The 15,522-nt window shown below is 39.6% G+C and overlaps 1 protein-coding gene across 2 annotated transcripts in view; it reads left to right on the forward strand.

Annotated features, from left to right (window-relative positions):
• The first annotated feature begins 432 nt into the window (after positions 1 to 432).
• snx6 (sorting nexin 6) overlaps positions 433 to 15,522 on the forward strand; it is a 66,995-nt gene continuing 51,905 nt past the window's right edge. The window contains exons 1-4 of one of the 2 annotated variants that reach the window (XR_012098250.1): positions 433 to 506; positions 640 to 690; positions 10,038 to 10,142; positions 12,022 to 12,132. Coding sequence is in view for 1 of the 2 variants with exons in the window: in XM_073040026.1 (XP_072896127.1) it covers positions 501 to 506; positions 640 to 690; positions 10,038 to 10,142; positions 12,022 to 12,132 (273 nt within the window). In the remaining variant the exon portion in view is untranslated. The remainder of the gene's footprint in view (positions 507 to 639; positions 691 to 10,037; positions 10,143 to 12,021; positions 12,133 to 15,522) is intronic. The other variant, XM_073040026.1, reaches the window with a different exon arrangement.

Genomic DNA, 15,522 nt, shown 5'->3' on the forward strand with positions numbered 1-15,522 from the left:
CTATAAAACCCAGGTTAGACCACACTTGGAATATTATGTTCAGTTCTGGTCACCTCATTTAAGGAAGGATGTGGAAGCTTTAAAGAAGGTGCAGAGGAGATTCAGCAGGACGCTGTCAGGAGCGGTGGTCAAGGCATAAGGGGCGTTAGGAAAAAAAATGGAAGGCTATGTAAGAAGGAAGAATTAGACTGATCTTAGAGTAGGTTAAAAAGCCTGCACACCATCGCGGGCCGTAGTGTTTTATGCTCCACGTTCGTTGTACCTTTAACTTCCCCGCTACAGAACACGTCCCCACCCGTTTAATTTAAAGTCCTGGCAGCTGACATTGGGAAACTTGTTTCTTGCGGCAGAGTGAGGTGGGCTCGGCTAGCACGTGCCCGTGGACTGCGCGGACGAGCGGACACGCCGCGCCCCCAGGCGCTCCAGGAGCCTCCACCTCCCTGTCCGTCGCGTCACGGGCTTCCCTGCGCGTCACGTGACACAGGCTCTGCTGCGCAGCCATGATGGTGGGTGTTCTTAATTTGTCCCATTTACGGTCTTTTACACTTCATTTCACTTTTGTTCCCCTGAGCGATTTGCGTTTTGGGCACTGACGTCAGTATTGACTTGTGTAGTGACATTTTTATTTCATTTATACAGCAGGAAGATTTGGACGATGGCCCCGACTTCCTGTCAGAAGAGGACAGAGGAGTAAGTTTTTGCCGTTCTCAGTTTCTGGTTCTCCAGTCCTGGGCCCTCAATAGGGCCGTAAAGGGGATTTTAAATCACGTTCAACCCTATCCTAGTTACTATCTCGATAGGTGAACTTGCCTCGTGTCAATTGCAACTGTGCACGAATTATATCCCGTTAAACAAGGTTAAATGTCATGTAGGTTTCTATTATGTTTTGCATCTCTGTTGGCACGATATTGTAAGATGCATTTAATATTTTCATTCTTAGAATTGATTCAGGCTTATAGTTACCAAATCTGCTTGAAGAAATTAATATTTTCTGATTTTGAAAAGAAAATCAAGAAAACGAAATGCAAATTGTATTGTTTTCCTTGTCTTTAGTAAGCTTCATATTTTGGGAGAAGCATTAGGCTTGCCTCTGTCTCTGCACCTACTTAAAGTGAGTTTTAAATGGATTCAAATGTAGCCACGAAGGATAAACTGAAGCATTATTTGCACAGCTTCTGTCAGCTGTTGCAGTTTATAGGCTTCTCCCCTCTGAGTAAGAAGGTTGTGTAGTCTGGTTTTGTACTAGAAAAATGCAAAACCTGTGAGACAGTGCTGTCTTTTAGATGAGTTGATAAGCTGAGGTACTTTATTGCCCTCTCAAATAAAATATCCCATGCATTATTTCAAATCTGTGCAGAGTGGTTTATTCCTGGTGCTGTGGCTATTCTTTACCCTTCAATTAGCAATGCCAAGGACATCTTGTAGTTGTATTCTTATGGAATTTTACAGTGTGTAAATTGTCTGCTTTTCAGTTAGTTCAAAAACATTTCATTGGCTGCAAAATATATTGGGATGATCTGGTTTGGCACTTTTAAAAATATGAATAAAAAGTAAACAAAATATTAAGGTTCAAATAACATACACAAAATGCTGGTTAGTCCTGACGAAGGGTCTCGGCTCGAAACATCGACAGTGCTTCTCCTTATAGATGCTGCCTGGCCTGCTGTGTTCCACCAGCATTTTGTGTGTGTTGTTTGAATTTCCAGCATCTGCAGATTTCCTCGTGTTTGATATTAAGGTTCAAAGTACATTTGTTATCAAAGTACATGTATGTCACCTTGTGCTACCTTGAGTTTAATTTTTGACAGGAAAAATAGAAATGCAATAGAATGCATGAGGAAAAAAAACATTATTAAGCCAAGACTGACAGCCAATTTGCAGAAGAAAGCAAACTGAACAAAAAAAAGTCAATAACATGACTTAAAGAGTCCTTAAGTGAGTCTGTAGTTTGTAGAATCAGTTCAGAGTTGTGGTGAGTGAAGTTATTCTAATTTAGGAGCTTGATGATTGTAGGTTAATAATCGTGCGAACTTGGTGGTGTGGTCTACTGACTTCTGTACTTCCTGCCCATTTGTAACATTGAGAAGAGAGTATGGCCTCAATGGTGGGGATCTTTGATGGATGTCACTTTCTTGTGGCAGGGCACCATGTCTATGTGCTCAATGGTGGGGAAATCTTTCTCTGTGTTGGACTAGGCTGTAACCACCACTTTCAGCAGTTTTTTCCATTCTTGGGCATTGTTTCCATTCTAGGCAGTTGGGGAGCCAGTTTGGATACTCTCTACTGTGCATCTAGAGAGGTTTGTCAAATTTTTTGATGTCATGCCAAATCTATGCAAACTTCTGAGAAAGTAGATGGTGTTGTTATGCCACCTTTGTGATGGTACTTGGCGTGCTGGTCCCAGGAGAGATCATCTTATAATACTAATGCCAAGGAGTTTAAAGCTTCTGACCTTCTCCACCCCCAATCCCTTAATGAAGAAGGACCTCCAGCCTCTTCCTCTTGTAGTTGATCATCAGCTCTTTGATTTTGACGTTGAGGGAGAGGTTGTAGTTGTGGCACCATTCAAACAGATTTTTAGTCTCCCTCCTATATGCCGATTCATCAGCATTTTTGATTTCGTTAACAACTTTGGTGTCGTAGCTACACAATCATAGGTATAAAGTGAGTAGAGCAGGGGCAAAACACACAGTCGTGTAGTGCACTTATGCTGATGGTGAGTATGGAGGAGATGTTGCTAATCCAAACTAACCAGGGTCTGCCAGTTGGTAGAATGGAGTTGAATGGCATTTAAAAGGTACTATGGTAGCGTAGCGGTTGGCGCGATGTTGTAACAGTTTCTTTTGGAAGTAAGTTTGTACATTCTTCCTGTGAGTCCATGGGGTTTTCTCTGGGTGCTCCGGCTTCCTCCCACAGTCCAAAAGACCTAACCAGTTAGTAGGTTAATTGGTAATTGTAAATTGTCCTGTAATTAGACTAGGGTTAAATAGATGGTTTGCTGGAGAGTGTAGCTTGTTAAACCGGAAGGGCCTGTTCTGTGCTGTATCTCTATAAATAAATAAAATTTGCATTTCATGGCTAGATGTGCAAGTTTATGAAAACAGTCATGGTTTAGAACACGAAGTTGAATTGGCTATTTGGTTTTGTTGAAAAGTTTATTACTAAGATCAGAACAATATTACAAACAACACACACAAAATGCTGGTGGAACACAGCAGGTCAGGCAGCATCTATAGGAAGAAGCACTGTCGACGTTTCGGGCCGAGACCCTTCGTCAGGACTAACAAAGGGTCTCGGCTCGAAACGTCGACAGTGCTTCTTCCTATAGATGCCGCCTGACTTGCTGTGTTCCACCAGCATTTTGTGTGTGTTGTTTGAATTTCCAGCATCTGCAGATTTCCTCGTGTTTGCACAATATTACAAACATATGTTAGTTTCCCTAAGTCAGAAGTTCACAACCTGGGGTCTACAGATCCCTCAGTTAATGGTAGGGGTCTATGGTATAAAGAAGGTTGGGAACCCCTGCCCTGAGTGGTCGAAGTGCACATTCCAGAATATATTGATACAAATGCTCAAAATGAGAGTTGGGTTTGTAAAACCTGATTCATTGTTCGTGGTTTTTTTTTGAATGATTATCGCCTGCTATAGCTGTAGGCTAAGAAAGTTCCTCAGTACTTTATCAGCTTAAAGATTGCCGATATCAAAGTCAGAAGCCAAGATTTGTAACAGGCATGTTTTATTAAAAAAAGCACAATGTTAGCACACAGAATCTATTGTTCAGCAGTCCAACTTAATGTTTCAGCATAAATTTAATGTTTGGTCATATTACCAAATTAGTATTGAACCCGAGTCTGAAGGAAGTCATGTTTAGTGCTTTGTTTAAGCTGTTACGTACCCCGTAACTGGGTCACTTACCAGCAAAGATAGAGAGGTCCGTTGAAGTCTGATGATACTATTTTTAAAAGTCTTTATTTATAAAGGGGCACAAAAATAAGATTAATACAAACATTCAGATAATATACGTCGTCAATACTCAATCTAAACGCGCGGGTATAATCATAATCATCCATAAGAAATAGCTCTATCATTTGTCTAGGGGTTACTGTATTGTCCGATGGAAAAATAAAAGTCAATTGTCATTCAAGATACAGCTTTTTGGGTTGTAGAGAGAGACAGTCTTAAATTTGCCCGGGTCTTTTGATGAGGCCAATCTGTTGAGTCGGGGGAGTTGGTTCCCCATTGTTAGTTCAAAAATCGTTTTCCGTGGTACCAGCCACTGGCTCCCAGGCAAGGGAACCGAACGCACGTGGCTTCCTTCAAATGGCTTCCCGCTATTACGGGATCGCTAGCGTTTCTTCTGGTGCGTCTCTGGGGGCTGTTCCTACAGCTCCTCTTTTATCCTGACTTGCAGGGTTGTAGATGTCAATCAGGTTGGGGGGATGATGCAATCTCTCCCCTTCACCCAGCCCACTTTGCCCGAGGGCTGTCACGTAGCATAGCATCGCAATCCACAAACGTGTCTCCAAGAGACAATGGCCAATGTCTCGTGACTTTACATCGCCGGGGAACGAGGCAATTTGCACGTCTCTCCCTCATTTCCTGGGTCCCTTGACCCAACCCAAGAGTGCTCTTGCAATTCTCACAAAGGAGGGGGCTGCGGGCATAACAAAGCTCTAACTTTGATTTCAGACCATTAAGCTTTAAGGAACTGTCAAGCCTTGATGGTGGTTGAAAGAAGAGATGGAAAGTTTGATTTCTTATCGTGAATGAATTGAAGGTTACAAAAGTATGGCTTATTCTTTTCAAGGCTGAATGAGTCCAGATCTTATGGAATGAAATAAATTGTGCTGTAAGTTGGCATTGCGTTCACTCACAACAGCTTCTACGGGTCAACCAAAGGTGGTGGTGTCCTTTTTAAATTTATTGCTTACAATTACAACATACTGCAGGACATTAAGAACTTGAAGTACTGCAGGTGTACCCATTAGCGAGTTGGTCATTGGCAGAGAAGCTGGGAGAGCTGGGCTTGGTACAGTTTGAGCAGCTGCCTGCATCAGAGAGGCATCTGAGGAGTCGGGACGCAAAGGCGGTGTGCAGTCCCAACAGTGAGTGATCGTCTTGGTTGCTTTTCTGGTTACTGGAAGACCCTTTTGGACATTGTGAATGTGGAATGCTGCAAGTCCGATTCATTGATTTTTATCGGTGGACTGCAGGGGAGTTGCTTGGCCTCGTTTGTAGCAAGGACTAGGCCTCAAGCTGCGGTGTCTCCAGTTTACAGCCATCCAGGAGAGAGGCATCGGAGTCGGTGCGCTCCAGCAGAGGCGGTATGGCACGCGTTCAAGCTGGAGTTGGTGCTGCCACCCCAGTGTTCACTCGGCAGAAGGCAATCTGTATTGTGTTCAACTGCAGATTTCTGCAACCTTCATGGACTTGGGGCCTTAGGCTTTGTTTTGTTACTGTATTTTACTGATATCTTGTATGTGGCTTGTGCTGTGTGTGACTGTTGGTACTATGTTTTGCACCTTGGCCATGGAGGAATGTTGTTTTGTTTGGCTGTATTCATGTATGGTTGAATGACAATTAAACTTGAAATAGCATTTTTGTCATACAGGTATGTTTTAAAGTACATCTTCAATTATAAGGAAACAGATCAACTAATTTATAGAAAACATGGTTGCAAAAGTAAACAGAAAATGTTTGTGCTATTTGTCAAGACTGTTGAATAGGCTGCTTTATTTGTGTAATCAGCATAATTATTTATTATTATTGGCACTGCTTTAATTAATCCCAAAGAGTCAAAGAATGAAAGTATGAACTTGTTGAGGTTTTGGAGGCATTCTTGTATGGGAAGTTTCATAGACTAGTTAAGCCAAAAGTGTAAATCAGATGATTTGATGAGGGGTAGAGTTTTTCTGTGTACAACATATATGTCAAACTCAAGGCCCGCGGTGGAATTATCTTTGGCCCGCGAGATAATATCTAATTACTATTAAAGCTGGCCCCAGTAATCGAAGCGCCTATGGCGTATGATATGGCTAATGCTGAGTTTATTCAGGTACCAGGTTTTCAGGGTTTTTAGTGTTTATTCAGCAGTCTTGCTCGGCAGTCTTCTTCATAAGAAACGGAATTTGTAAAGTGAAACACTTTGTAGTTATAGCAGAGACTGAGACACATGAGAGCAGGCTGAAAAAATGGAGGCAACGAAAGCTGCGTTCGCACGCGTCCGACTGATCCGGCCCGCATGAAGCTGCATTTTGCTCAATCCGGCCTGTGACCTAAAATAAGTTTGACACCCCTGGTCCAGATTATCCTGTTGATCTGTAGAGTTACGATTTTGTTACTTTCTCATACTCCCTGCAGAAACAATTTTGTAATAACTTTTGTGTAACAATCCTTTGTAACAATTTTTGTAATAACTTTTGTGTATGATGGGATACTTTCTCAATGCAGTGAAGCCGATAGTTAATGTGGGTGGTCAGTAGATGCCCTTCTCCTTGAGTGTGAATAATATGTTCAATAAAGAAGGTAATTAACACAGAAGTAATCATCAGAAACTTTTTCACTAGCTGCATAGAGTCAGAGGAGTTGTGAACCTTCCAGGAAAAACACGACTCCTTTTGAATTTGGTTATTAATTGTTAATAAAGTTCCTCCCCTTACGAATGCCATACTTGTGTATAGTCTGTACACATGAATCAGTGTGTGAGAGCCACTCAGTCTGGATTTGCCAGCTGCTGTGGTGCTGCAGGCATCTGCCATGGAAGAACTCAGTTCATGGCTGCATTCCAACATGCAAACTGTTCAAATTCCGAACTGAACCCTTCTGTATCCTTGGAGGACCTGTACTACTGGTTTTGAGTTGTTGAATCACGATGCGATGGCTATTGTGATTGATATTTGTGAAAGAACATTTTACCATGCCACATGGTGTGCTTTCTGTGACTTTTTGCAATGGTGAAATTCATGTTTTCTTGTTCCTTCCAGCAGAAGTTTTTTTTTGCCGTGCCATCCAAATACAGTTGGCCCTCCTTATCCGTGGATTCTGCATGCGCGAATTCAAACAATCGCAAATCACGAAAACCTGGAAGTGCTCTTCCAGCACTTGTTGTTCGAGCATGTACATTCTTTTTTCTTGTCATTATTCCCTAAACAATGCAGTATAACAACCATTTTACATAGCATTTACATTGTATTAGATATTAGAAGTAATCCAAAGATGATTTAAAATATACGGGAGGATGTGCGTGGGTTAACGTGCATCAGGATCGAAAAAAATCAGAGGTTCTCTAAGTAAGTAAGTCGGAACAGGTACATCCGGTATTATTTAGTGTCAGTTAGTCAAATGTTTGTCTTGGTATATAGTATATATTTTACCTTTCTATGCATATAAAACATTTAAGAATGTATGTTTCAGCGCCAGGCTCGGGAACGGAATTTTCCGAGTTTGATCCAGAGACAGACCACTTCTGAGTGCGCTCTCCACTGTGCCGGGTTGATGTGGAGGATCAAAAACCCAAAACCCCAAAACCCAATAATTAAACCACTGTGTTGCTTAGTAATAACTGTAGCTTTCATCGGGGCAGGGCCTTTCTCACTTTATCCTTTAAAATTGTTCTGATTGTTGACCGACGTAGCCTAATGCTTTTCCAATGACCGATGGTGTTTCACCCCTTTCCGATCGCTTTATTATTTCCACTTTATTTTCAATGGTGATTGTGATTATTTTCGTGGACAGAAACACTGCGCATTGAGCTCGGGTGCCGGTCCTAATGTCCATCGCACTGAGACAGGTTAAATAAGGTCTGGGGTTCCGCTGGATCCTAAGGTCCACAGCATTGAGCCAGGTTGAATAAGGTCTGGGGTTCCGCTGGATCCTAAGGTCCACCGCATTGAGACAGGTTGAATAAGGGACTTGAGCATCTGCGAATTTTGGTATCCGCGAGGGGTCCCGGAACCAATCCCCCACGGATAAGGAGGGTGGACTGTATTTGTCTTTGTTATAAAATCAGAATGCATAATTTATTGTTTCTCCAAATTCACAGATAAAGTAGGGAAGTAAATATACTGAATTAGCTTTGTGCATTTCTTTGCCTTAGAGTTTCTAAAATGAATCTATGTCAAGTGTGGCATTTGAGTTGACAGTGCATTTTAATTATCATAGCTGGTGCATATGTTTAATAAATTTTAAGTAAAATATTCTCCTTGTTTGAACACATTTATTAGTCCTCAGTTAGAGCCTAAGCTTGCTGACAAATAGTGGCATCCCTGGATTTGATTTAAAATTTTCTATCCGTCTATTCGAAGACCCCTTCTATCTTTGTTAGTACAACTCCTCACAGACCTCTTGCACAATTCTGACTACTTATGCACCCCATTTCTCTTTGGTTCAGCTTTGAACTTCCGATATTTCCTTTTTACAGTGCTCCTTAAGTTAATTTTCACCTGTTAATAAACATTTTAGAGAAGCATAATCTCAGCTGTATTCAACAGGAAGTGGATTGCAACTTAATTTAAAATCAAGACAAGAATCTTTGGCATTGGTGGAAAGGATTGTCTGTTGAAAGGAAACTGTCTTAAACCAAATCGGTAATAATTATTAGTTTGAAAATCTAAATTTTAGTGGCTTTATTGCTAACTGGGGAGTTTTTTTAAAGGTACTGATTTTATAAATTAAATTTTTTGGTTTTCTCTTCATTAATACAGCTATTGGAAGATTTTGTACTTTACAAAATCTTAAATGCTTTCCTTTTGCTGGGCTACTGCTGAGATTAGCCTTGGTGTAAAAGGTAATGCCATGTTCTGCTGAAGGATAACGTGTTGCCACAATAATGTTGATTTATTGTGGCAATCCTGTTCTGTGGAAATTGTAATTAATACTTTTTATAAAAGTTTCCAGTACTGTATTAGTTTGAATTTTGTAGAAGGAAAATGATATTTTGGTGCACACAGTAGCTATTGTTTGTAGGTTTTTTAAAGGAATAAAATGTTATTTTATATTTTTTATGTTTGCAGTTTGAATTTACACGTACGTGTAAAATCAGACATACTCAAGTCTGTCAGTGCTGTATCACATGGGGCACAGTCTGATTCTGCACTTCTCATTAATTGCTTTTATCCTTCACCATTCTTTATTATATGTCATTCTTGTTCCAGCAGCCAGTTAATTTTCCTTATGGATCCTGTTTCAGTAGGAGTTTGAAGCAGAGAATTCCATATTTGATCTGCCATCCATACAAATGTTACTGAAGGATTACTAATATTTGTATTGGTTTATTATTGTTGCCAGTAAATGGAAAAGATCCCACCACTGGTGATTATCTATTATTTTGAAGATCTTTATTAGTTACTCATCAATAACAAATGTAAACAAGACTCACTAGAAATAATCAGCAGATCAGGCACCGTCATCTGGGGTGGGGTGACTGTGGGTCAAAATTTTTATTTTGATCTTTTATAATGAGGACATTCTGGTTAAAGATTGTCAAGTTGAAATAGTTTTTTTTCCCTTTCCTCAAAAGACACTGCCTGATCTGCTGAGCATTTGCTGCATTTTCTGTTGTTAGTATTTCAGAACTTGAAGCATCTATAGTCTTGCTTTTCAAACCCCCAATCTCAACTCATGACAAATACTAACTTTGGGTAATATAAGAGTTATACAATGTTAGATAGACTCCCAGTGAATATATTTCCAGCATTTTTCATCCTTTTGTATCTTTTATTTTGTAATGGATGAATCTGTAACGATAGAGGCTATTGCTAAATAATTGAAGTTCAAGTTGCATGTTCATGGCTTTTAAAAGCCTATTGGCCTCTACTTAATAATTCTCCTGCCAACTCTGGTGACCTGTTTATCTCCTAGCAAACTCCTTGTGCTTCTCTGACATTTGAAACTTTACCATTTAAGATTTGAGTTTTCACCAATTCTGACTCAACATGTATTAGTTTGCATTTTCTATATTTTATTTTTAAATGAAATAATATTGTCTATTTTTTTGAATATTTTTGAAGCTTAGTTTTAAATTATTTTTCCTATTTCAGTCTAGACCAGTCAATGTGGATCTCCAAGCAGATGGCAGTCTTCAGGTTGACATTTCTGATGCTCTTAGTGAAAGAGATAAAGTTAAATTTACAGTTCACACAAAGGTAAAGGGATTAAAGTTAAGATGAAAACTGAGCACTTTAATCTGTTTTCTTCTAATATTGTGTTATACAGTATATAATTGATGTAATAGTTTTCCATTTAATTTTATTGGTACCAACAACAAAATAATCCTTCAAAAATCACAGTACATGCGTTTCCTGCCTGAATTTTTCAGGTGCTGCTACAAAAATCACGAGTGACTGACATACTGTATGTAAACCACTTTGAAGTGAGGATGCTCAAATTTCATTTCAAGTGCTAATCGTCTATGCTTGTGTTGCATCATTATTAAAAGTTTTCATGTTCTTACACTTTTATTTGCTTTTTTTAAGACCATAGAACATTACAGTATAAGTCAAGATATTGTGGTGATTCCAAGATTACTCTAACCCTTCCCATATAGCCCTTCATTTTCTTTCATCCATATATCCAAAAGTCTCTTAAAAGTCCTTAATGTATGTTCCTTTACCACCACCCTTGGCAGCACATTCCATACACCTGCCACTCCCTGCATGTGTCTGCCTTGTACTGTTCTCTAAACATCTTGGTTATTTGCTTAAGTTATTTAACGATTTTGATTTTGATCAACAAATTTAAAATACCTTTTAAAAATCTCATTGTTTATAGATTTTCATTTCATAGCTTGTCACACCAGTCAGCCATTCTTGTCTGGTGCGTGGTGTCAGGATTGGTCTCCTTTCGGATTGACTGGTTCACAGTATGAACATTGCTGACTCAACCCTTGTTTTTTTACGAGGCCGAGTGGCTAGCTTGGCGCTCAACCCGGCACGGATGGAGAGCGTGCTCGGGGGGGGGGGTGGGGGGGTGGGGGGGGGGCCCGACTGGGTTCGAACTTGGGAGCCTTCGCTTCCGAATTCCGGCGCTGATGCCGCTGTGCCACCAAATTGTGATCAGCAAAAGGAAATTAGTTCGCGTTCAAAAAATCATTATCTTCAATGTAAAATAAAAACTCAAGCTATTTGCTCTTGTTCTGAAAAATGCCATAATATAATCTTTAGCTAAGCTAAAATTTGATTCTGTGCTCATCTTGCCGCACATGCCCCTTAAACCCTTCTGGATTGATTTCAACATTATTATGTATTTTCAAGTATCTCATGCTCTGATTTGGCTAATAAATCAGTAAGAAACAGTTTTCCTCTGAGTTGGAATATTGGGGAGCCCATTCCAGGGACTGGAGCTCAGAAATCCAGCTCGGGCACCTAAATGCACTATGGCAGAAGTGTTGCATGTCAGGTATGCTGCTTTTGGAAGGAAATAGTTAACCGTTCACTCCCTCAGTCAGGCACAAGATTCCCAGGCACTAGAACAGCAGGGACGTTATGCATGGTGCAGTCTCGATCAATATCAAGTGTAAATAGTCACATTGCTGTTTATGGAAGCTTCCTCTCCAATTTGTTAATGTTTCCTACAATGCAACAACGATTATGTTTAAAACAACTTCATTGGTTGCACAGTGCTGTGGGATGTTCTGTGTTGTCAAAGGAACTTTACGAATGCTAATTTTTTTTAAAAGTGTGGCATATTCTGATATAGGATTGCTCCTTATTTCCATTTATCCACTGGAGAGTGACCTATTCCATTAATCCTCCACTTTCTTGCTCTCCTCTGCATTTAGAGTACTCCAAAAACATTTCTCTCAAACTTTGCCAGTGCTTTGTTTTGATCCAATCCTACTTACTGCCCTTTATCACCATTATTTATTTTTTGACTGTAAATGCAGGTCTGTTATATTAAAATTCTTGGCAATTATGCAAGTCAGCTTTATGCTAATGGTTTATTGCATCTACCATAAGTTTCCTTTTTCTCTTTAAAACATTGCAAAGATAAATTGTGACTTACAATGTGCTTGTATCCTTGCAGAGTACTCTACCTAATTTCAAACAAGATGAATTTTCTGTAGTTCGTCAGCATGAAGAATTTGTCTGGCTTCATGATGCTTTTGTTGAAAATGAAGAATATGCTGGCTACGTTGTGAGTGTTTTGGAAACGGAATAGTTAATTATAACAAAGAAAAATTATTTATCTTGCTATGATGTTTTTAACTGGGCCAAATTTAAAGTTTATATAAATCCGCTGATACTCCATTTACCACTACCCTTCAAACCACGATTCATTGTTATACTTTTGGTCTTGTAGTCTGAATGTTTGCAGATACACTTGAAAGGTAAATACATTTGCTCAGGCTGCACTGGAACCTGATGTTCCTGTAGCGGTGGTTTGGGATTGATTAGAACACTGAAGCAATGTGCAATGTTTAGCTGAGAGGGCTGGGGTGAATGGCGCAGCTGATTAGACTGGGATGTGGGGTCCAGGGACGTGCTCTGGTCGCCATGGCAGCAATTGAGCTGGTTGTTAAAAGAAATGTCTGTGCGGGGGTGAGCCATGCAGCTAAACAAAGAGGGGGAAATGGTAGCGTCCATTGCATTCTACAGAAGGTAATGATAGAGGATCTGTTAATATGTGGAGCAGGTGCTGCACTCACTGTACTGGTCAGGCTGCATTCTGCATCTTGGTGCTAAGCAGCAATATCAGTTGTCATAGCCCTCACAGGTGGCTATAGGACTTTGCCACATGGCGTGGTATAGAGTGAGCTGCTGAGGCAATGAAAGCATGGACTATTTCACTGCTCTGAGAGTGCCAGTAGGTAACTGAACTTTCAGGTTCATGACAGAGCGATGGAGAAGGCAGAGGTTAGTGCCGGAATCTCAGAAGAGCAGTGATGTCTGTAATGCATTGTTATTTATATAATTTTTATAATGACTTTTTAGTGTTGAATCTATTAATGCTAATTATCACCAAGTGAGGTACCTGAGTAATCTATATCTTAAAATAGTAAATGATAAACATTGAAAGAAAATTTTGGATTAACTGATTAACTTTATCGATGAAAATGCCAGTTAGAATGTCTCATCTTCCTCTCCTGTGGAGCAGTAATTTCCCTGAAATAATCGAATTGATCAGGTATGTCAGGGCTTGTAAGCTGATGGATTGCAATCAGAATGCATTATTTTTCTAAATAATAACTGGTACAAAATGAACATAGCAATTAAGCAGATTAGACAAGTTAAGCAAAGGAAAAAGAAAAAATGAACTAATCTAGAATACAGAGATGCCTCAAAGAATTGAGGGGGAGGGTGGGTGAGCAAGAGGCGGGAAGCTTCTGATGGTCATGATGCATTTTTATAAATTTTAAGTGTTTCCTTTTTGTCGTTTTATGTAAACAATTAGGAAATGGGGAAATTAGTTTGTTCACAAACAAATTGAATTACTGTGTTTTGTTTGAAGCAAGTTATCAAAAAGTCAGGAACCAAACATGAATGAAAGGGTGCCCCCCCCCCCCCCCCCAGATGCCATTTTCTTCAGTGACACTCTAAAGTTAATTTTAACATACTCCCATTTGCCACTAATTTGCAGTTATAAAGTGTCTAGCATCTGTGAATGATGTGCTGTATTTAGTTGTGCCGATTAAATGCTGGAGACCTGTTTGTGACATTACGATTGGGTGCAATCCTTTTTTGTCTCTCCCTCCATCTCCTTTCTGTCATTTAAAACCCAAATTAACTATTCCATTTACATTAATTTCACAGATCCATTTCCCAGCAGGTAGCATGAAACATCAGTTTATAACTCTTCAAAATGCAAAAAAAACCCAAGATGGTTAGTTCCCAAATCAATAACATCTGAATGTAGCCTTTTCGTTTGCAGATCTGATTTGAAGTAGAGTAAAACAAAGCATTTTATTAAGCTTATCAAAAATTTAATTTCTAAGGTCACGAGAAGAAGGAAATTTGTTAAATGTAATTGAATTGCATATAATTAAAGCTTATGATTAATCCCTCAATTGGACACACTGTGGCACAACAGTTGATGCTTCTGCCCAGTAGCTCTAGGGATCTGGATTAGATTCTGATCTTTGCAGACTCTGACTGATTATGGACTCTTATCTGCTGTTTAAGGAATGGTGCAGTTCTTAACACTTTTTCACTAATGCACTGTGGAAGAAGACTAGTCTTGAAATTGAATGTTAATGAAAATTTGCAAGATCACATGGGTTTCTCACCAAGAGCTCTGTTTTCCTGCACAACCCTGATACATTTACCTCCATGTCCAGGTACCTGGCAAGAGGATTGAAATGAAACATGATGTGAGTGTGAGAGATATAAGTTTATGGGGCTATAGGATAGTGCAGAAAAGGAAATGGGACTGATAAAACTGTTCAGGAGAGTTAATAAGGGACCTGATGAGCTAAGTGTCTTGTGTGTCATCATAAATATCGATGTGGGATCATATTAAAATGTTATGATATGGAGGACATCTTGGGTTATACTAATAATTAGATTCTGCTTTTGTCGATTTTGTTTGAAAGTACAAATCTTACAGTTGAAAAATTGTGTCTTTGGCACTTATTTCTGGTGGTTTCAGTCTGATGCAAAAATTGCCAGGTTTATCAAACACCATCTCTTTTAATAGATTTAATCACACAGTGGTGCAAAATCACAAACCAAATCTTCTAAATCTGTGAACTTTCCCATAGATTAAAAAAAATGTACCCACAAAGATTGCAATCTTATCCCTCCATAGATATTACAACTTCATTGCCAGCTTTAGCTTGTCAAAGTAGGCTGAATTTGACATAGAAGTTTTTACAAAACACGCACTCTAGACCCCTCCCCCATCTGCCCATTATCTGAACCGTGGCTCCAGACATAGCCCAGCTTTTGATATTTAAACTCATGGTAAACATTTACCAGTCACCAGAAGAGGATTCTCTGGAGGATCCATGTGAAGCTCCAGACTCGGAAATGCACAGTCAACCCCACAAATGTGCAGATCAGCAGCTACAAAATCAGTGGGTATTAAGCCCTGTTGCATACAGAGCATCTAAGAATAAAGTAGTTGTTAAGAGTGGAGCATGGCCATAATAACCTGAGAAATAAGAGGTGGCCATTCAGCCCTTTCAACCATGCTCCGCTGGTCAATACGGTCGTGGCTGACCCAATCTCAATACCATGTATTCATGGTCTCAACATATCTCTTGACTCACTTGTCCAAATAAAGCGGATTGGATTACCTCAGCAGCAAAGATTGGGACCACGTCATGGAATCAATTTAAGTAATATTACAGAAGAATAAAATTTAGGAAAGCTTAGATAAATTTGGACAAATATGTAAATAAGTTAATGTAAACTGTACCTTCTGTGAAGGCATTGTACATTTTGACGTCATTCAGAAAATGGTAACTAAGGGTAGCCTTGACCTTGATGTCCCCTTGTTAAAGATAATGCAAGAAATATGAGCAGGCTGTCTAGCAGTTTAAGGCTTTTCTGCCATTCATCAAGAACATGCTATTCTTCTATCTGT

This window comes from Hemitrygon akajei, chromosome 3, assembly GCF_048418815.1.
Source record: "Hemitrygon akajei chromosome 3, sHemAka1.3, whole genome shotgun sequence".
NCBI lineage: Eukaryota > Metazoa > Chordata > Chondrichthyes > Myliobatiformes > Dasyatidae > Hemitrygon > Hemitrygon akajei.